The sequence below is a fragment of the Dryobates pubescens genome, chromosome 4, assembly GCF_014839835.1.
Source record: "Dryobates pubescens isolate bDryPub1 chromosome 4, bDryPub1.pri, whole genome shotgun sequence".
NCBI lineage: Eukaryota > Metazoa > Chordata > Aves > Piciformes > Picidae > Dryobates > Dryobates pubescens.
Genome location: NC_071615.1, coordinates 21,634,841 through 21,657,196, shown reverse-complemented (window position 1 = coordinate 21,657,196; position 22,356 = coordinate 21,634,841). Strand labels below are relative to the sequence as shown.

The following is a 22,356-nucleotide window of genomic DNA, read 5'->3' as shown; positions in this document are numbered from 1 at the left end:
GAAAGCACACAGCTTGGTACAAGAAGAATAGTATTATCATGTCAGTGAGTCAGTCATTTTTCTCTTCAGTGGTCACTCAATTGCCATCTTTCTCCCTGCTAACCTTACATCATTGCAATTTATCTCTCAGACAGCTAATTCCATTCAGGAGAGCAAGCAGGGGACTCCTGCTTGGAGTCCTTCACAGAACTCCTGAAGTCACAGTATCTTCTAGAGTTCACTTCAGAGAGAAACAGGAGGACACAGACTGTACAGCAATTAGCTAAATGTGCTACTACAGAGAAGTTCCTACAGAGCATTTTCAAATTCTTATTGCCATTTGATTCTCCAAACCCCTCTATAAGCTTCAGTGTACCCAGCTGGTCCCCAGCATCCTGGCCTGGATGAAGAATCCTGCGACCAGCAGGACCAGGCAAGTGACTGCACTGGGAAGGCCACACCTTGAGTCCTACCCTGGTCAACTTGACCTTGAATCAAGATAAAGCTGAGGGCTCACCCTGAGGTTCAGTTTTGGGACCCTTGCTCCAAGAAGGACATTGAGGGGCTGGAAGAGGTCCAGAGAAGGGCAAGGAAGCTGGTGGAGAACAGGGCTGGTGAGGAGCAGCTGGAAGACCTGAGGGTGTTTAGTCTGGAGAAGAGAAGGCTGAGAGGAGACCTCATTGCTCTCTACAGCTCCCTGAGAGAAGGCTGAAGGTGGGGGTTGGTCTCCTCTCCCTAGTATCAGGTGCCAGGAGGAGAGGCAATGGCCTCAGGTTGTGCCAGGGAGGTTTAGGTTGGACATGAGAAGAAACTTCTTGACTGAAAAGGTTCTCAAGGCCTGGCACAGGCTGCCCAGGGAGGTGGCTGAATCCCCATCCCTGAAGGTATTTCCAAGATGCAGAGATGTGGTGCTGAGGGCCATGGTTTAGCCCCAGCCTTGGCAGAGTTAGAGAATGGTTGGACTGGATGACCGTTAACATCTCTTCCAACCAAAACAATTCCATGATTCCCTGATTTTAGCAGACTGCCAGAAATAGCAATCAAGCCATGAATTCACATCCCAGCAAATGTAGCTTAGCACTCATTTCTTCTAGGATTCTGAGAAAAACCAAACCAAACCAAACCAAACACTTACCCAGCAGACTGAACTTCCCAGAATGGGCAGAACAATCCTGACCTTTCCCAAGGGCATTTCACATGGTTCCTCTACAACTCCTTTTAAACTCTGAGCTAGAGCAGTTCCAAATGCTGTCTGAAATGCCACTGAACCATCCAGTCCTGACTCTCTGATAGAACATCCTTCATTATCAGCAGGAGCAAAGCCTGATGGTGTAAAAAATGATTCATGTGTTCAGGAAAAACCCTTCCCCTGTTGCTAGTGGCACAAAACAATACAAATTTCTTAACAAGAGCTTATCTGAGAACACATTTTCTTGTTCCTGGGAAGCTGGGCACAGAACCCTTTCCCATTCTGAACAAGCCACTGAAGTACCTGATTCCCAAAAGCCCAGCAATTAAGATGAAAACCTGCAACATTAACACATGCTATTTAGACAATGCAATTTAAAACACCATGCAAATGTTTTCTCTACTTCAGGAACACACAAAATTAGGCTGTCCAAGGCCATCTGTGCTTGCCTGTTAGAAGCCAACTATAAAAAACCCAGAAGTATGCAAAGCAGCAGCTGCCAGCATCTCCACCCAGCGCTTGTCCATCAGATGGCTGACAACCTGCGAGCTGATATTTGTACCACAGACAAGTTCTTCTGCTAATTCGCTGTCCTGAAGAGTTGAGGTGGACATTCCACTCTTTCATCAAGCCTGAGCTTTTAACACTAAACTATAAAAGCAGAAACCAGAAAGCTTCCAGAAGGACAGTAATGATCCTCATCTTTCTAACAATGGGATTATAAACACCAATCACTGGCCCTGGATTTGATTCAGAGAAACACCAGACAGATATTCTGGTTTGAATCATAGACTGGGTTGGGTTGGAAGAGACCTTCAAGAGCATCAAGATCAACACTGCCAGGCTTGGAGCCTCCACAACTTCTCTGAGCAACAGGGAAGACTCTGGACAGGGAATTTGAGAGGTTACCTCTTTGACAACAAGACTACCAGCAAGACATCAGAATGCCACATTGGAAAGCACCCCAGGGATCATCTGCTCCAGCCTTCCTAGGTGATGGTGCAGTTGAAATGAGCTGGTCCAGCACACTGTCAAGCTGAGTCTTCAAACTGCTCAACCTATAGGAATCCACTGGAGACAATTCCATCTGTTCTCATGGGGAAATATTTTCTTACGGAGATCAACAGTTTAAATTCTGTTCAAGCTAACAGCCACTCCTTGTTAACATTTGAAGGCGACCTCCAGGAGAGCTGGAGAGGGCCTTTGTACAAAGGCATGGAGCAACAGGATGAAGGGCAATGGATTCAAACTAGAAGGACTAAGATGAGACATTCAGATGAAATTGTTCACCCACAAGGGTGGGGAGGCACTGGAACAGGTTGTCCAGCAAAGTTGTGGAGGCTCCAAGGCTGGAGTGCTGAAGAGCAGGTTGGATGGGGCCTTGAGCAACCTGGTCTAGTAGAAGGTGTCCCTGCCCATGGCAGCATGGTTGGAACTGGATGATCTTGAAGGTCCCTTCCAATTCAAGCCATTCTAGGATTCTATGAAATGCAACTGATGTGATGATTTCTAACCAGCTGTGAAAGGCAACCTTGAAAATCTCAACATTACTGTTTGTGACAAGGTAGTCTGGAGAACTGAAATCCATTTGCAGATGATTTGTAGGAATTCTGGCCTTTTCTTTGTTCCAAACTTGTGTAGAAACCAAACACAACTTCAAATTATCATTTAAATGAACATTTAGTGATCGGATTTTTAACTTTAAACCAAGTTAAACTCAGTTGGGCTTCATCATTTCCCCACCCTGTTTAGACCATTTTTACATGAATTTTTACCATGTGGCACGTCTGGCACTGAGTGGAGTGAGAATAAAGCCCCCAAACTCAGTAGGTTTGTGAGAGACAGCTCTGTGAGCAGCAGAGCAGACACAAGGAAAGAACCAAGTGCAGAATTTCATGCTCAGCATGCAGGGTTTGACAGGTTTGTGTTCTTCTGACAGGCTTCTGTCATCCTGGACACACTACAGGTCCCAAGAGAAAAGTGAGCTCAAAAAGACACTGACACTGCTCACAACATTCCAGTCTTGGCCCTGGACTTGTGAATGCCCAGAAGATATATCAAACAATGAAAACTCATCCTCCTCAGAGAACCCTTGTGTCAGAATTGCCACCATCTCCTGAAACACAGCAAACTCTCCTAGCTAGCACAACAGGCTACTAAATGTACCAAGAGTCTTCCTACCCTTGTTATGAAGCAGGGAGATGTTTCTGTCATGGGTTGGAACAAAGGTAATTTTGCCACCCAGTACAGCTTTCAGCAAATCTATACTTTCCCCTGACAATGCCCCCAAAGGGGCACATGTTCTCTTTAAAACTGTTACCTTAGCCGTGGAGAAACTTCACATCCTCTGCCCTGACAGCAGTGGCTGGGAGTGCACGAGAAGCTGGGAGGGCACACAGCCAGGGCAGCTGACCTAAAGGAGGCACAGGGGTGTTCCATACCATCTGACATCATGTCCAATACATAAACTGGAGGGAGGTGGCCAAGGGATGTATGGGGATTGGCTGGACATGAGACAGCAAGTGGTGAGGGACAGTATAGTGCTTCACTTCTTTTGTGTGCTTATTATTGGTTTCCCTTCCTCTTCTGCCCTATAAACTCTCTTTATCTCAACCCAGGTTTTACCTGCCTTTGAACACTGCCAGGCTTGGAGCCTCCAGAAGAACTCTGGGCAACCTGTTCCAGTGCTTCATCACCCTCATGGGCAAGAATTGCTTTCTCATGGCCCATCTCAATCCAGCTTCTTCCAGTTTGAAGCCACGTCGCTCCATGCCTCTCTAAAAAGTCCCTGTCCAACTCTCCCAGAGGCCCCCTTCAAATTCTGGAAGACTGCTCTGAGGTCTCTTTGCATCACCTTGGTGGTCTCCTCTGGACCCATTCTAACAGCTCCATGTTCTTCTTGTGTTGGGGTCACCCGATCTGGACTCGGGACTCTAGGTAGGGTCTCAGCAGAAGGGAGTAGAGGGGAAGAATCCCCTTCCTCGACCTACTGGCCACAAGCAGAGGTTAAGGACAAGTAAAAGCTTCAGAAAACAAACCCAGGATTAAGGGATAACCACTTCTGTTAAATCACAGCCTCACAGTGAAGTCAGACTTAGGTAAGCTCTTATGCAACTTTGCTTTTCCTCTGTTACACCTACTTGGTCAATATTGGCACAGTACCTTACTGAGTGCCAGAATCCCATCTACCCCACCTCCTGGACTACACCAGGCTTGGTGGCTCTGAAGCTCAGGCCAGGAGCTGCAGAGACATGTTGCACTTTGGCCACAGCAGTACAGTAGTTTCCCTTGCAAATATGACCCAAAGGGTTTCTATTCTCTTTCTAACCATCATCTCCAGGAAAAACACACTCTGCAGCTGGAAGCAGAAGATGCTGTGTCAGCAAGCCAGCAAGGTTTAAGTGTATTGAACTTGTCTCCCATGGTGAAAAGCTCTCCAAGACCACTGAAATGCTGTGGCTCGCGTCCTCCCCAGGGAAACTGCAGCGAGTTCAGGAGGACAGTTTTGCAAACAATCTGAGTGGTGAATTCTTCTGGAGCTTTGAAATTAGAGCATGTAAGTATCCCACACTGAACCTGGGTCTTTGATTCCAAAGAAACTGATCAGCAACTTTCCTTGAGAAACTCAAAATTCCTCAGTCTGAAGAAGCCAGAGATGAGGAGATAAAACTTTGCGGGGGGGAGGAGAAAAGCATCAGATGTAAAAAAGCAAACAGAAGCACTTTTAGACAAGGCCACTTTAGAATCATTTGGCTTGAAAGACATCTTTAAACTCATCAAGCCCATGCAAATCAGGTGGCTGAAGATGGACTTGACCAGGTTCCACATCTTCAGCCACCAGATTTACAGGCATGATCAGAAGACAATCACAGAGTTATTTCTTTTTACTACTCAATCTGTAAAGATAACTTGACAATTCAGTTACACAACCTGTTGCCCTTCCTTGGATCTGCTCCAGGACCTCAACATCCTTCTTGGAGTGAGGGAAACCCAGACTATCAATTAAGTTGTGGAGGCTTGAGGGGTGGAACCTCCACAACTTCTTTGGGTAACCTGTTCCACTACCTCAGCACCCTTGGGGAATAATTTTCTCATAGTATCTAATCTCAGTCTAGTCATTACCCCTCATCCTGTCACTACACTACTTCAAACCCTGGCAGGCTGCTCTAAGGTCTCCCTGCAGCTTTCTCTCCTCCAAGATGAACATCCCCAACTCTCTCAGCCTGTCTCCATAGCAGAGCTGTTCCAGCCCTCTGATCACCATGGTGGGCTCCTCTGGACTTGTTTTAACAGTTCTATGTCCTTCTTGTGCTGAGGGCTCCACAGTTGGCCCATCACTCCAGGTGGGGTCTCAGCAAAGCAGAGGGGCAAAATCCCCTCCTTGCCCCTGCTGCCCACACTGCTTTGGATGCAGCCCAACACAGGGTTGGTTTCTGGGCTGCCACAGACCATTGCTAGCTCACAGTGAGCCGCTACTCGCCAGCACCTGAGTCCTCCTCTGCACTGTTCTGTCTCCATCCTCCATTCAACCTGGATTCGTGCTTGGGGTTGCCCTGAGCCAGATACAGGAGCCTCAGTGGAGCCAAGCAATTCTAGGAGGCCCACTGGTCATGCTGTTGTGAATGTGTTTGCATCCTTGAGAAAGGGAGAAGCAGCTGCAAGAGCAACTCCTGCTTCCACTCTGCTAACACAATGCCTCTTTTTCTGCCTTTATCCCTGACACTTATCACTGGAAGGCTGTGCCCTAGTCTCTGCAGTACAACACTTCTCCTTACATCACTCATGTGTAAAAAAAAAAGGGGTAAGTGGTACATGAAACACCCACAAAAATCTGAAAAACTAACCCTGTTTTTACCAGTCCCTTCCCATGTGAATCCCATACAGCTTTAAAGAGTGATAATGACCCAAACCACAAGGGACCTTTAAAAGCATAGGTTATGAAAGACTTCAGGCAAACAATTACTCACAAGAACATTGCTAGGTTTTAGTCACAGAAAATTAAAAGACAGGAGAGAGTTACAACAGTGCTCCTAAACCAGACAATGAATTAGTAGAGTGTGCAGATGTCTTTGCTCAAAGTAAGAATCATAAGGGTTGGAAAAGCCCTCTAAGATCATCAAGTCCAACTTTCTATGCAACACCTCCATGCCCATTAAACCATGTCCCAAAGTGCCACATCTACTCATTTCTTGAACACCACCTCCCTGGGCATCCTGTTCCAATCCCTGACCACTCTCGCAGCAAAGAAATTTTTCCTAGTACCCAACCTAAACTTCTGGCACAGCTTGAGGCCATTTCATCTTGTCCTATCACTATCTACTTGCAAGAAGAGGCCAAACACTAGCTGTAGAGAGCAATGAGGTGTTCCCTCAGCCTCCTTTTCTTCAGGTTAAACAACCCCAGCCCCCTCAGCCTCTCCGCATAGGAACTGTTCTCCAAATCCCTCTCTGTTGCCCTTCTCTGTATCCACTCCAGCACCTCAATGTCTTTCTTATACTGCAGTGCCCCAACCTGGACACAGTGCTGGAAGGAAGCACTGAAGTGCAGAGAAGGAAGTCTTCTGACAGATCACTGCCTTTTGGGTCACTTTTCACCAACTGTCATTTATCTTGTATGTTAATCAATCTTTTATTCTGGTTTCAGACAGATGCAAATCTACTTCAACCACTTCCTCCCTCAACCACTTTCTAATTTTTGCCAAAGAATTAGCCAAGCAGGGTGTGACAGTACACCCTGCCACCAAGACCTGCTCTGTCCCACCGCCTTTTCACGGTGCTGCATAACCTTGTGCAAACACCACTCTTGCTTTAAGCACTTCAGAACAGGTTTTCATACCCGAACACACAGCTCCATCTATGAGAGTTCCCTAATGCACATTTCAAACTCTTTCAAAACAGACAGAAGCACACTCTGAAAGTTTCTGCCTCACACAGCAGAACACTGAATCACAGAATTCTGCTGGCTGGAAAAGACCTCCTAGATCATCGAGTCCAAAATTCCTGTTCCAACCTTACCAGCTGACCTGCACTCTCTTTTCCATAGACCACATAGGCCAGTGAAGGTGTTTCATATCTTCATCTTGAGCTTGTCCTATTGTTGCCTGTATTCTTAGCTCCTGCCAAGTTGCAGGTTCATCTTTAGCATGACTGTCTGACTGATAGGCTTCTAAACTCTTACCATTTAGAAATCACAGAATGATGGGGGGGTTGGAAGGCACCTCTGAAGATCATTGAGTACACACACCCCCTCCCTGCCCTTGCTGGAGCAAATCCCACAGGAACACTCCAGGTGGGTTTGGAATGCCTCCAGAGGTGGAAACTTACTTCATCACCTCTCTGGGCAGCCTGCTCTGCCACCCTCAAAGGGAATAATTTTTTCCTTATGTTTAGGTGGAACCTCCTGGGTTTCAGTTTGTGTCCACTGTCCCTCGTCCTGTCACGGCACACCACTGAGAAGAGCCTGGTTCCATCCCCCTGACACTCACCCTTTAGATGTGTACAAAGAGATGGCTGCTGGAAGAAACCTGATGATACCTGAGCTCAAACCCCTAATTTCACCTTATTTCCCTACAAATTCCATTAATTACCTTATCTCACTGACTACACCAAAGCTTTCTTTGATGTAACAAAGAGATCCTCCTAGACTGGAGGAGGTCCAGAACGCAAAAGCACTCATGCAGCAGGGTGGTTCTGAGCCGTACTTAAAGAGTAAAATGCTAAGCTCCCCGATTAAGGCTCCGGTAAGCTGCAGGGCACCGTCTGAGCCGCCTGACAGCCCATGAGGCAGCGAGTGCTGAAAGCGGCTGTGCGGGCCCCAGGGGCTGCCAGCGCCTCACGGCAGGTGCCGCAGGTGACTCCCGGTGTCTACAGACAACTCGCCAACAGCCTCCTCCTCTTCCTCAGCTCTTCCCGCAGCGGAGCGGGAACCGCAACGCACCGCCCTGCGATGGAAACCTGTGGCGGCGTCCGCAGTCACCCACCGCCCGCAGCCGGCCGCAGCAAGCAGCTTGGCCCCGCAGGGCGAGCAGCACAAAGCGCTTCCCCCGCCCAAGGCTTTGCTCGCAGCGGGACTCCGAGCCGAGCTCCGCGCTGAGCTCCGCGCCGCGATCCGCCGTGCCCTCCAGCCCCGCTGCGCCCGGCCCCGCTGTGACAATCCCCGCGCCGGCCTCCCGGCGCTGCCCGCCGCCGCCCGCCCGCTCCTCACCTTGGCTTTCCCTGCCTCCAGCTTCTTCAGCCGCTCCTCGTCCTCCATGGCGGCTGTGCGGGACAGATCCTCACCGGGCGGCAGGACGCGGGGTCCACGCCGGCGCTTTCCCTCAGCCGGAGCGCACACTCTCGGGGTCTCGTCGGGTCCCGTCCCGTCCCGTCCCGTCCCGTCCCGCCCCGCCTCACAGCAAAGACAGCAGCTGCGGCGCGGCCACCGGCGCCGCCATGTTCATCTCCACGTAAACACGCGGCCGGGGAAGATGACGCGCCGCCGCCCGCTGCTCCTCCTCCTGCCGCCGCCGGCCGCTCCTCCCCGCCCGGCCGGGCTGCTCCGCGCCCCGCCGCAGCCCGTCTCAGGCGGGCGGGTTTGCAGCCCCGAGGCCCCGGTGGACAGCACAGATCCGCGATGACAGCCGGCTGGGAGCCAGCCCCGGGCACGGCCGCAAGCTGGGTGGTGGGGAGGACGGAGGCGGGGGTGGGAACACCCCTTCCACACCCCTTCTCGCTCCGGCAGGCAGCGAGGCGGGGGGCGTCTCTTCCCACAAAGGAGCCGCAGCGGCTGAACGCCCCAAACTCGCGGTTCGTTCATACAAAGGGCTGAGAGAGGCGGCGCCCGAGGTCTGCTGGAGCGCTGCCGGCTGCCGCCGCGCAAACGCAGCCCCGCCGCTGCCGTGCTTGGTTGGAACAGTTCGGGTTTGCCCTGTCTCTGGCTCGGTCAATCTCGATCTTTTTACGGCATGGATCTAAAGCTTGGAAATGCAGTCATGGAGTCGTTTTGGTTGGCAAAGACCTTCAAGATCGAGTCCACACATCAACACAACACCACTGTGCCCACTAAACCGTGTCCCCAGGTGCCATGGCCACAGGTTTCTTGAACACCTCCAGGCATGGTGACTTCACCACCTCCCTAGGCAGCCTGTTCCAATGCCTGACCACTCTTTCACGTGGACAGGTTGAAAGAATGGGTTAGCAAGAACCTTATGAAGTTCAACAAAGACATGTGTAGGGTCTTGTAGCTGGAAATACATAACCCAGGAGTGCAGCTCAGGCTGTGATCCACTTGGCTAGAGAGCAGCTCTGTGGCAAGGGACCTGGGAGGCTTAGTGGACAATAAACTCACCATGAGTGAACAGTGTGCTGAAGGGGAAAAGAAAGCCAGCCAAAGATGCTGGGTTGCATCAACAAGGGCATCACCAGCAGAGATAAAGAAGTCATTGTCCCGCTCTACTTAGTGCTGGTCAGACCACACCTGGAGCACTGCCTGCAGTTTTGGTCTTTTCTGTATAGAAAAGATGCAGACAGGCTGGACACTGTCCAGAGAAGAGCCAGGAGAATGATCAGAGCACTGATAGCCCTACCAGGTGAGCAAAGCCTGAGAGAGCTGGGGTTGTTCAGCCCCTTGAGAAGAGAAGGGTTAGGGGAGGTATTTTTTTACCATGGACCAGTACATAAAGGGTGGCTACCAAGAAGATGGAGACTCCCTTTGTACAAGGAGTCCCATGGAGAGGACAAGGGGTGACGGGGACAAGTTACTGCTGGGAAGATTCTCACTGGACTCTGGAAGCAAGTTTTTCCCCATGAGAACAGTCAGACACTGGAATCATCTCCCAAGGGGAGCATGGATGCCCCTACAATGGACAGTTTGAAGCCTCAACCTGGCAGTCTGCTGGGCCAGCTCATTTCCACTGCATTGTCACCTAGAAAGGTTGGGCCAGATGAGTCTTGGGGCCCTGCCAAGCTGGCATTCTATGATTCTATAATTTTCAGTAAAGAAATTATTTCTAATATCCAACCTAAACCTCCCCTGGTGCAACTTGAGGCCATTTCTACTCACCCTGTCACTAGTTACTCTGGAGAAGAACACCACCAATCACACCGAATGTGCAGCCTGGCTTTTTAAATTACTCAACATTCACTCATTATGCCAGAACAGCTGAGACAGGCCTGTTGAAAGCACAATGGGGAATATGGCACGTGGCAATTAAATGCTAACCTACACCTCAGCATGCCATACAAGCAATATCCTGGAATTATTAAATACTGTCTATTAAATGTGTGCCTTGCAAGGCTAACAGCAATTGGTTTCACATGTTCAGGTTGTGCTTTTTTTCTTTCAGTTCCCCCTGAGGCCAGTGCTATTTGTGATGGTGGGATGGTGGTGCAGGCTTACAGGTTCCTGGCAAACCTTTCTTCCTTGGTAACAGCTGCCTGTTCCGCATTTGGAGTCATTCTGCTTTGTGCAAAGCAAAATCCAACACCTTTCTGAATTAGCTTAGGTCTTGGCCCTCCTAATCTTTCAAACACAATTCATTTAGTAGATGTTTTTTTCCTTGCTAGAATTTTCCAGCAAAGACCAGATATGCCCAGAATGGGGGAAAAATTATACTGATCAGATGAAAAATAGTAGAATCAAAGAATCATAAAATCATTAAAGCTAGAAAAGACCTCCAAGATCATCTACCCAACACCACCATGACCACTAGACCATGTCACAAAGTGCCACATCTACTTGTTCTTCACCTCCAGGGATGGTGACACCGCCACCACCATTGGATTCCTAGCATTAGACTTCCATACCCATATTTCTCCCAAAGTAAGCCAAACCTATAATCTGAAACTATAAAGGGTTTGCCTTTTTTAAAAAATGAAACTTTCCTTTAAAAAAAGGAAAAAATTCCTCCTGAAACATGCTGCATTCCATGGAAAAGTCTGGTAATGTTCAACCCTCACCATGTGCAGCCTTCAGTGAAAAAGGAAATGAATACCATTTATGTGAGAAGAGGAAAAGCTCCATGGAAGGGAATGACAACTGTCTGTGCCATGCTTTCTTCCATGCCAGCAGCAGGCATGTGTCTGAGCTGGAGTTCCCAGGCTTTGCTGTCTCACTGGAGGAAAAGCACATGCAGGAGAAAAGCAGCAAATGAAAATGAAGATCCAGACATTTATGAAATGAAGATTAAGAAAATGAAAATGCATTAAGAATTGAAGAGGAAATGTGGTGGGTTTTTTTTCCTAGAAATACACTGATTTGTGCTCATGCCTTTAAATTTCTCCTGTCAGCATAAGCCAGCATTCCATGCAAAGCCTGTGCAAAGTGACTGCAAAGGCCCCTGAGGACACCACAAATCATCTTTAGTGGTAGTGACATTCCTCTTGACTGCTGGAGACCACCAGCACAGGACAAGCTGTTAGGTGTCAGTAAAATTCCACTCATGCATGATGCTGTGATAGTAAATTCTTAATAATTAAATACCCCACTTAGAAGGTAATTACAAACATCCCAGATCCCATAATTAAAGGGGTTCTTCAGCTAAGGCTGAGAACTGCTGGGCCTAATTTTCCTCTCATAGACTTTTATCCATGTAATTCTAATGGATTTTAGTTAAACATCTAATTCATGACAATGAAAGTGATTAAAATCATAGTGACAAACTATAAGAGATTACTGTGGACATTGCCTCTGAATAAAATATCCTAGGGAATAGTATGTCCATATTCTCTCAACAGTGGAAGAAGAACAGAACTTTCTCTCCTAGGAAGAAAAAATCCATGCAGTGCGGTGTCCTACTTCAGCTGTATAAATGTTACCCTTTCTATGGAGCAAGCCATCAGGAAGCCACAACTTGGACAGCCAGTTATGGTGGCCTTTATTTATCCAACTCTCCTGCCACACATTTCCCTATAGGATCTCAGGGTCCGCTTCACAAGAACCCACTGCCCACAGCTACTCAGAGCATACACAACACTGTTCACCAGCAGAGTTTTTTACTAGGACTCCCACCCTCCCATTTACTCTCAGAAACACTCCAGCAGTGGAGAAACAGAGGACAGAAGAAGGAGCCCTGGCCCCCAGACCCCCTCTACATGCTCAGAGACCTCCTTTAGCTGTCCCCAGAACCACTTCAGATGCCCACACACCTCTTTAGATGCACCCTAGAACCCCTTAGGTGTCTCCAGAAGACATTCTGACATACCCAGACCCATTTTAGATGCACACAGACCCTTTTAGATGCTCCCCAAACCCCTTTTCCTACCCCCAGACTTACTTTAGATCCCCACACAACCCCTTAAGAGGCCTCTGGACCCCCTTTAGATGCTCACAGGCCTCCTTCAGATGTCCCCAGACCCATTCAGATGACTCCAAAAGACCTTTTGATATACACAGACCCATTTTAGATGATTTAGAATCATAGAATCATAGAATTGTTAGGATTGGAAGGGACCTCAAGGATCATCTAGTTTCAAGCCCCCTGCCATGGGCAGGGACTCCTCACACTAGATCAGGTTGCCCAGAGCCCCATCCAACCTTGCCTTAAAAACCTCCAGGGCAACCTGTTCCAGTGTCTCACCGCCCTCATGGGGAAGAACTTCCTAACCTCCAATCTGAATCTACCCATTTCTATCTTTGTTCCATTCCCCCTAGTCCTATCCTTACCTGACACTCTAAGAAGTCCCTCACTAGCTTTCTTGTAGCCCCCCTTCAGATAGTGGCTGCCCCCAGACCTGCCTTTGCACCTGCAAAATCCATTTAGATGCCCCCAGGTCACCTTTAGATGCCAGGGGGGAACAGGGCTGGGGGACCCGAGCCTGCAGGGACACCGAAAACCAGAATGAAACCTCCCGAAATCCTGCGGGACCTCTTCCCCCGCGAAAGGATGGCGGCTCGCAGGCACCCGTGGCTGTTCGGAACCTTGTCAGATGCCCAGTCCAGAGCTCTCCGTGACCTTCTGCTCCCAAGGCAGAGCCATCGCGCAGGCTTCCGCAGCGGCGGGGTGCGGGAGCGAGACTCGGCTCCCTTTCTTAACTGCAAACGAGTATAATTTTTAAATACCGATATAAAAACCAAGAGATTTTTGCCTCGCACTAATACCTACAAGTTTTAATCGTTTTTTTTTCTCTCTTCTTCTCTCTCCCCTAAGAATTTTCAGGCATTTCAAGCATTCAGGGCACTTAGAATCGAGGCAGCAGCACGGAAGGATCGACGGGGCGGCACACGCCGCTGCAGAACTGCAGTGCCGATAATAAACCACACGGTGGCAGCAGTGAGCACTGACGGGGCGGCACACGCCGCTGCAGAACTGCAGTGCTGACAATAAACCACACGGTGGCAGCAGTGAGCACTGACGGGGCGGCACACGCCGCTGCAGAACTGCAGTGCTGACGATAAACCACACGGTGGCAGCAGTGAGCACTGACGGGGCGGCACACACCGCTGCAGAAGCTGCAGTACTGACAATTGCACACACGGTGGCAGCACTGAGAACTCCCCTGCGCGTGGGGAGCCGTTCAGCTTGGCCCCGTTCAGAAAAGTTTTTCTGTTTAAATCACAAATCCCAACACAAACACAGGAAAATCCACTCTTTTTAATTTGTATATACACAAAATCTTCTGACAGGTGATGTTTTACAGAAGTGTTTCATGTCATCTGGTTCCCACCAGCCCACAGCTCTTACACAATAAGTGTTTGCATTGATCCCTCAGCTCAGCCACCTTTTGTTCTGGTCATGACTTAGAAATGTGTGCCTCTGGTACATGATGCAAACCCACAGAAGGCTCCAGTTCATGATTTTGGCTCTTTGTCTTACTTAGTGATGCCTAGAAATATTGTCAGGCTTTTGGACTGTTAGTTCCACAAAGCCCTTCTCTTGCCCTTCCCTTTGCCTTCGTCCTTTGGATCCAGGAATTCCATGAATCCCTGCTTCAGAGAAGCTTTGCCTTCATAAAGCTGCCTCCTGCTACCCCAAGTCAAAAGGAATTTATACCCCAGAGCCTCTCTCCAGTGCTGCTTCTCAGGGCTTCCCCAAAACAGAGCCTCCCTAAGCTGACCTGGTCATCCTGCACAGAATCCATGCAGACAAAAGTCTGTGTCTCTCCTCAAGGACATCATCCCTGTCTGAACACTGCTCAAACGCTGTGTCCCAGTCTCCGTGCCATGGGACATTCCTGAACTCCAATGGAAGTGATGAAGCCAAGTCATGGCTTCACATATTGTCCCTTTACAGGACCACAGGAGCATGAGCTCTTCACATCTAGACTGGACACGACCTTGCTCAGGTGTTGATATCAGAGAAGGAAAGTTAAAATTTATCAATGAGTGTGGGCTGGGATACGGTGGAAATAAAGGAGCGGGGGGGTGGGGGCGCGGGGGAGTGGAGAGAGACAAAGAAAGAGAGAGAAATGGGGAAATAGGGGTAAATAGATTGATAGATCCGGAAATGATAGATACGTAGATGATGAATACAAACGGAGAGGCAAATGGATAGGTACATCGATAATAAATGCGACAGATGCCATGGACACTGCGCCCTTATGCCTCGGACTCGCGCGCTCACTGCTGCCGCCTTGTGGACACGACGGGGTACTGCTTGCTGCCTCATGCTCCTAAGGGGTCTGAGTGGTCTCTAAAGGGGGTTTGGAGGCATGGAAATTTTTTGAGGGGGTTTGAAGGGGGTTTGTGGGCACCTAAAGTGGTCTGGGGGCCTCTGGAGGATAGATAAAAACTGAGAGGCAAATTGACAGGTACATAGATGATAGATTGATCATAGGTACATAGACTAATGGTCAGTCTCAGCAAGATCATGGGATTCATTTCTCTCATTTATCCATACATTACCCTTTGTTAAATCAAAAGCATTTTTTATTCACTGCTTACAGATGTTCCCATATGTGTTTAGCCAGCACACTCACATCTTGCAATTAAGGAAATACAAAAAAAACCCCCTAAAATAATCCCCACTACCTTGTGCTATGTTAAAGCAAAGCAGGTGCAACCAGAGGAAAGGCAAAAGCTGCTGTTCCAGCACAGCAAAGTCTACAGCTTTGGCCACTGTGCAGTGCCCCACCTTCCTCTCACTTCTCACTGAGAGCTTGGCTTACATGGAATGAAAACTTTTCTTTTAATGAAACTTTTCAGTTTAAAGAGAAAACCAAGGCTATGACTGATGCTTTACATCTTAACCAGTGAACTGCATGGATGGCTGTGTTTTCCAAATCTAGGGACAGCCACACAGCATGGGTCTCCACACTAGTCTCACTGAGACACAGTCACAAGTGACTCAGAGTCTTTCAAGCACGGAGACTCCACCTGTAGCACTAGAGAAATGGATGACTGCTCCCTAAGACCATTTTGAAAAGCCTTCTTCTGGTGGCAACGCACCAACCCACAGGTCAAGAACCAGCTGCTCCTGGCAAGCAAACACTGACTGCATGCCTTAGCTGGGAAACACCACAGAGAGAAAAAGGCTCTGGCAGAGCCCATCCCTCTATTTTCATTCTGCTTGTTAATTTTGCCTTTGAATTATCTTTCAGCCCTGACACCTGGGAACCTGTCTGGCTGGGGTGCTGCTGTGGCCCATCACAGTGGGCTTCTGGGCAAGGGCCTAAGGGGTGACAAGAGTGGGATAGGCTCTGCTGAAGGTGCCAGCATGCTCAGAAAGCACCTTGCCCCCGATCACCTTCTGCTGAAATACACTGGGGCATTTTTCTTAAAAGATATTTCTGCAAGCCTTGGAAAGAGCTTTGTGCAGCTGTGCCTAAGAGAGCAGGCTGGAGTGCTTCACAGGTGGCAGAGCTTGGGGTAGGTTTCCCTTTTAATCCCTTGACACCAAAGGGAGAGTGGGTGACAGATTTAAATCTTCAAATCCCGCATTCAAAATGCACCTTGGCAGCAGCCCAGGCCCACCAGGGTACAGCTTGCAGCACACTGCTCCCTGGGGACAGCACCACAGGCTCCTGAGGCAGCTGCTGCCAGGTGCTGTCTGCACTCCAGGGGCCTGCCAGGCTCAGGCTTTGGGCAGTGGCTTACCCAAGCCTCCTTTGCAGGCTGGAAAGACAGCTCAGCTCACATTACTTGTCTCTGCTTAATCCACTTAGAAAGCTCCCCTCTGCTTTCCCCCAGAGAGGCTACTCCAGCCTCTCTGTCTGTGATGTCTTGGAAATAGTGAAGACATCATCAAGAAGCCCAGTACAAGTTATAGAAAGGTTGCCAGAGACTTCCCTCATACCTGAGCAGTGCCTCTCACCACTTCTTTAACCCTTCCCAGGGTCCCCATAGGGTGTTCAAATATCTAAACCTCCAGTTTTCAAAGTTGCAAGGGTTGGGGAATGAAAGTACCCCAAAATCTGATAGGTGTTCACCTCCTTTTGAAAATCCATGCTGGAAACATTACTGGATAACTGTTGCCTTTCTCAAGCAGTTGTGGGTTGTTTCGGAAGATGTCTTCTCCTCCTTTTTCCTATGCCTTGTGATCCTGTCTCCTCCAGTGCATCCTACAAGAAGGGCAGAAACACCTTTCAGAGAGCCAAGCAACCACATGCAGTGTAACATTGCCCATGCTGAGGGCATGAGATACAACCACTAGTGCTTGGATTTGCAGGGCAGGCTCACCATGCCACCAGAGATCAGTTCAGTGCAGAAAGTCCTCAAACACCATCAGGTTGTGCTCCTGGATGTACTGCAGCAGGATGTGTGCTCGCCTGTCGATGGTCTGAAGCAGGGGTTTCAGGCCCTCAGCACCTCCCTGGCTTTCCCAGAGCTCCTGGTCCATGTGCAGTGACTCCAGCAGCAGGCTCTGCAACCTGCCTGACTGCAGTGTGGATACTGCTGCTGCTGGGAAGCTGCAGCAGAGGAGCAGAAGTGAGAGAGAGGGAAGGAGTTACCTAGGAAAGGCCAAGCAGGGAGGAGGGGAAGAGCAGGGCACCCAAGCAGAGGGCATCCTAGTTCTTCAAGAAGATATGATTGTGGGATGAGGAGCTTCTTGCTTAAAACTCTGCCCACAGCAAGTGTTCAGGATAACTCCATCAGAAAGAGATCCAAATGAGCTCCAAATGAAGGGGTCCAGAGTGTACCAAAACATCTGGCAGGCAATGACACAAGAAATTTTGAAACGTCATTATGCAGCTGCCAATTAGAGAAGGGAAAATAGGATTTGGAGACTGCCATCAGCCACCCAGAACTGGGTGAAGAGGGGCACATGAGATTGGTTTGTGAGCCCACCTACTTGCCCTGTCCTGAGTGGGAGCTGGAGCCACTTCACAGGGGTGTCCAACCAGAGAAGCCAGGAGCGGCACAGTGGTGTGCACATAGGGCTGGTGTTCATCCCGTGTGTGCAAGCTCAGCCCTCACCTGGGATGTGCCCCCAGCAGGGTGTCCATCACCCTTTCTACCTGTCTATGCCTTGCAGGAGCCTGAAGTTGAGCTGCTCTTCAGGGTGCTGTGGCCTGCCCGCGTTGTCAATGAACACCAGTCGGGACGGAGCGCTCCTCCGGACCTGCCAGTGCAATGTGAAACTCGCTTACTGCAGGGACTCACCAGTCTGGAGGTTTAGGCTGGTGTTTCAATGCACTTAAAAACCCTGAGAGATAGCAGCTGCCAAACCCCAGGTCCCCCCATGCTGAGACACACCTCCCACCATGGATCCTTCATGACCATGGGACCTACATTCCCTTTGCTGACGGATCAGCCCTGCAAGCACCTCCTAGGCACCACAATCTTAGTCCCAGAGCAGCCCCTGTAGAGTGAGGACGTATACCAAGATGTGAACCAGGACCAGCTCTGTCGGGTTTTGGCACTTCTCATGGAGCATTTCCTCCATGCAGGGCTCGGAGGGATCAGGTTGAAACCCACAGCAATAGCGATCCAGGCGGTCATGAACCTGTGGGAGACATTTGGGGACCTCTGTCAGACCTGGCTTCAATTGCCTTGCCTCGTGAAACAGGGTAAAGAGAACCTGCCTTTTTCCCACCCCAACACAGAACTGAGGCAAAGTACCACATGGAAAACCTCCATGTTGAGGTTTGAGACAAAAAGAGCTAAGATAAAAAGTTTCAGTGAGCAAACCGCATCATCATAACAATAATCCAATGCACAACCACCTTAGCTAATAATATAATGCACAATTACCTTGGCTTAGCCTATTTGCAGAAACAAAAGTGCAGCATAAAGCAGGAAAGCAGAGACCTAGCCAACACCAACCTGCCTCACTGCCATACCTGCAGGAAAGAGCAATCCCCAAAAATCTAGACCCTAAAAGCAGCAGCTGGAACAGGAAGCCCCTCAGGTTGCAATCTGAACTCCAAGCCCCATTGTGCTTTGCTCCAGCCAGCACTTTCATTTTGAAGCTGGCATGAGACTGGATAGTTTTGAATAACAGCATCAAATTTGCATTCAACCCATGGCACCTGGGTATTCCTGAAGCTTCCCCAGCAGCCAGCACATCCTCTGCAGTGGCCCATGGGACAGATGGGGCCCTACTGGATGCTGACAGCCCTCCCCATGGCTGCATAGTACCATGACCATGGAGGGTAGTTGGCTCAATGCCTACATCTCTGGAAGCCCATCTGCAGCATTACAGCATAAAAAACCTCCCATACATTATTTTAAAATCTCCTTTAAATATATAAACCTTTATATAAAATGAAGATATTTTCCAGTTGCAGGAGGAAGGTGAAGGGGATTTAATAAGTGCTTATAAATATCTGAGGGCTGGGGGTCAAGAGGGAGGGGACAGGCTCTGCTCAGTTGCACCCTGTGATAGGACTAAGGGCAATGGATGTAAATTACAGCACAGAAGGTTCCACCTCAACACAAGGAGGAATTTCTTCACTGTGAGGGTCACAGAGCACTGGAACAGGCTGCCCAGAGAGGTTATGGAGTCTCCTTCTCTGAGACCTTCAAGACCCATCTATATGCATTCCTGTGTGACCTGCCCTAGGTGTTCCTGCTTTGGCAGGGGAGGTTGGACTCGATAATCTCCGGAGATCCCTTCCAACCTCTAACATCCTGTGGTCCTGTTACTCACTTGCTTGGGGTTGCAGAGAGGCTCCTGGAGCCACTGAGAGGGCCGGAGCAGGTCTCAGGTGGGGCTGGGGAGACCCACAGGTGATGACTAGACAGAAGCCAAATGACCCACAGTGGCTCCCCATTCCTTTCATCGTAATAGTTGGCATAACTTAACAATTACAGGCTTGTTTTGAGAGAGCATTCAGCTCTCCCAAGCACTAATCAAGCACTGCAGGAAATGCAGTGTTTGGGTTCTATGTCCATTATATTCCTCAGCCTTTGAGAAGCAACTTCAGTCCTACACTGGAGTCCCTTAACAAATCCATCTGTTTCCCGAGGTTTAATGAAGCACTCAGGTCAGCATTTCTCTGTCAGAGGACCGACCATTTAAAAGTGCTAGAGCTTCTTTTGACATGAAACACATTGAAATGAAATAAATCATCACATTTCCTCCATGCCTCTCCTTGGTCTACCTACTGGAAAGCTCAGCACAGCAGATTCTCTCACCTGCTACCATGTTTTCCGGGCTACAAAGAAGACAACCTGAGATGGCTTACAGAGACATTAAATGGGCTGAGATCTCCACTCATCTGCCCACAAGCACTGGTGAAACCAAGATGTGTTGGTGCTGGACCCAGGGAGGTGTGAGGTGGAGGCTATAGCTAGTGTACAAGTGGAGCCCCAGACTAGCGAGCTGTGGAGATGCTGGGAGTGTTACAGTATCACAGTATCACCAAGGTTGGAAGAGACCTCAATGATCATCAAGTCCAGCCTGTCACTACAGACCTCATGACTAGACCATGGCACCAAGTGCCACGTCCAATCACCTCTTGAACCCCTCCAGGGACAGTGACTCCACCACCTCCCTGTTGCTGACATATACGTGAGCCCTCCTCCTCCCTGGCCCTCCCTGAATCATTTATATTGATTTCTTCTCAGCAGAGCCTAAATTACTCCAATGAATGGGACATTAGGTCTTGCTACTGGAACACAGCTTCCTGAGCCACAGCTTCCTGAGCCACATCTTTCTCATCCAAGATCAAACACTACAAGAAATTCCCATTCAGTCCTTCTTTGATGCTATGTGAAGCCACCCCAGTATCCAGGGTGCATATAAAGAGTATCCTAGTTCCAGCACACCTTTCCAGCTGTGACTTCCCCCCAAGAAAAATTTTTTTTCTCTCTCCCCAGCTGGGAAGAGGGTGCTACAGGACAGGGATGTGGCTGCAGGGCTTTGGAGCTGATGTTTTTTTGGATCTTTTTAAAGCACAGGACAAAGACACAGCAGCTGTCCTCTTTCCACTGGGCTTGGTATTTTGTCCCTAGTAAAGTTTTGCACCAAAAGAGGTATTACCTTGTGACAAAACCCATAATAAATCAATACAGAAGAAGTTTGATTTTAAGGTTAATTAAAGAAAACCAACATGTCAATGCCAATGTACAGTAGGGCTCAAAGCCTGCAGCTTCTGCTTCCCCAGCAAGGTCTGAAAGGCAAAAGCCATTTCTGAAGGATGCTATTTCATTTATATAACATCCTGCTGACTTGGGGCCTTGTTATCTTTATGTGACTTTTCCACTCAGAAGGATCCCATTGGAGTTAATCAGGAAAATCTGTGCATTGCCCTTGCATTTATCCCTGTGCTACCTCAGCCTGCCAAAGGAAAATCTTAAAACTAGATACTTTCTCCTGGAGACTCAGCCTTTCCATTGTACTCATTGGGAAAATGAATCTTTTAATTTCTCTGGTTGTTTTGCCTAGACTATTTCCAAGCCCAGCCAGGACCTACTCTGCCTCTGCCAGTCCAAGGTTATAAAAGAATAATGGTCAGGTTTTGCCAAAAATGAGAGAGAGAAATAAGAAAACACATATTTTAATAGTTCCTCCCTTTCCCTTCCTTCCCCTCCTTCCCTTCCCTCTTTTCCTTCCTTCCTTCCTTCCCTCCCTTTCTCCCTCCCTTTCTCCCTCCCTGCCTTCCTTCTTTCCTCCTTTCCTTCCTCCCATCCCTCCTTCCTTCATTCCTTCCTTCCTTCATTCCTTCCTTCCCAGCTGGTGGGCTGGGTGGTCTTCTTCACCCCAGCCCTACCTGGAGGAGAAAGTCGAAGAGTGCCAGGCGGCTCCACTCATCACGTGGGATGCTGGAGCAGGGAACATCCCCAGTGGCAGGCACTGGTCCGTGGGACTGCAGCATCTCCTGGTATTGCAGCCACCCCAGAGTGCAGGAGTTCTGGTCATTGTTGGCATCCTCCAAGTGCTGGAGGTCAGGTGCCCACCAGATGATGGGTCGCAGGGAGCCATTGGTGTAGCTGTAGGGCAGGAGGTGGCTGGTGAAGCGCCGGGCCACGGCAGGCAGGCTGCGGTTCAGCCCCAGCACCCTGTCCAGGTGGAACGCCAGCACCTCATAGAGGTCCCTAGAGCGCTTGATGAGCCCACAACGCCCATCCTGGCAGTCCAGCTCTGGGTTGTCTGGCAAGACATCCCCCTCAGCATCCTCCGTGGCCCGCAGCCCCACGCGCAGGACTTGCCCGTGGGCGGGGATACGGACTTTGGAGACCACTCGCCCACCAGCCAGCAGCCGCATCTTCTGGAGGTCATCGGCTGAGAGCCACGGGGGAGCAGCCCCTGCCACCCCCTTCTGCCACTTCTGACCCTGGCTGGAGGGCTGGTCCCACCACAGGTGAGTGTGGGGTACAGGGAGCCTTTCACCGTGGACCTGTTCCCCGGACAGGGGGGTGGCTGCCTCCCTCTGGGGAGCTGGGAGGGGTGATGCTGGCAGGGGGTGGGGGGAGTGGTCCGGTGGTGGGGGCAAGTGGACAAGGGCTATCAGAGCCAGGGCCAGCAGCACCCCAAGGGCTGCCAGGGTAGGGGGTTTCAGCCCCATCCTTCGCCACAGTCGCTGGGCCTGCAAGGAGAGAAAGGGAAAACATTAATGGGAGTCCGTGAGTGCTACTGTGGCTGAGGATTCCCCAAACCTAAGTGCTCCAGTCACTGCTCTTAATGAGTTTGATGTGATTTGCTTTGGAAGAGTAGCCCCTCTGCTTGTGTACTTCCTGGGAAGGGTGTTCCCCAAGTGCTTACTGCCTTTGTGGCATTATAGCAGGAGAGGGATGGCTGGCAGCATGATTTGTGCCAGAAATTAGCCACAGTGCCCTCAGAAGCTCGTCAGAGCAAGGGCTGACCCACCAGAGACCTTGCCATGTCTTCA

At 49.6% G+C, this 22,356-nt stretch overlaps 2 protein-coding genes across 2 annotated transcripts in view; both read right to left on the bottom strand.

The window, feature by feature from the left end:
- AKAP9 (A-kinase anchoring protein 9) overlaps positions 1-8,537 on the bottom strand; it is a 106,766-nt gene extending 98,229 nt beyond the window's left edge. Inside the window, exon 1 of the mRNA XM_054160930.1 lies at positions 8,372-8,537. Within this exon, the coding sequence (XP_054016905.1) occupies positions 8,372-8,419 (48 nt within the window). The 5' untranslated portion in view covers positions 8,420-8,537. The remainder of the gene's footprint in view (positions 1-8,371) is intronic.
- A 7,673-nt stretch (positions 8,538-16,210) lies between these two features.
- GASK1A (golgi associated kinase 1A) lies at positions 16,211-21,891 on the bottom strand (the record flags this gene model as incomplete). The annotated part of the gene is made up of 5 exons (XM_009898385.2): positions 16,211-16,641; positions 16,760-16,989; positions 17,539-17,642; positions 17,904-18,026; positions 21,238-21,891. Coding segments are annotated over 4 exons (1,092 nt in total), but the record flags the coding sequence as incomplete, so codon positions are not given.
- Between the last annotated feature and the right edge of the window lie 465 nt (positions 21,892-22,356).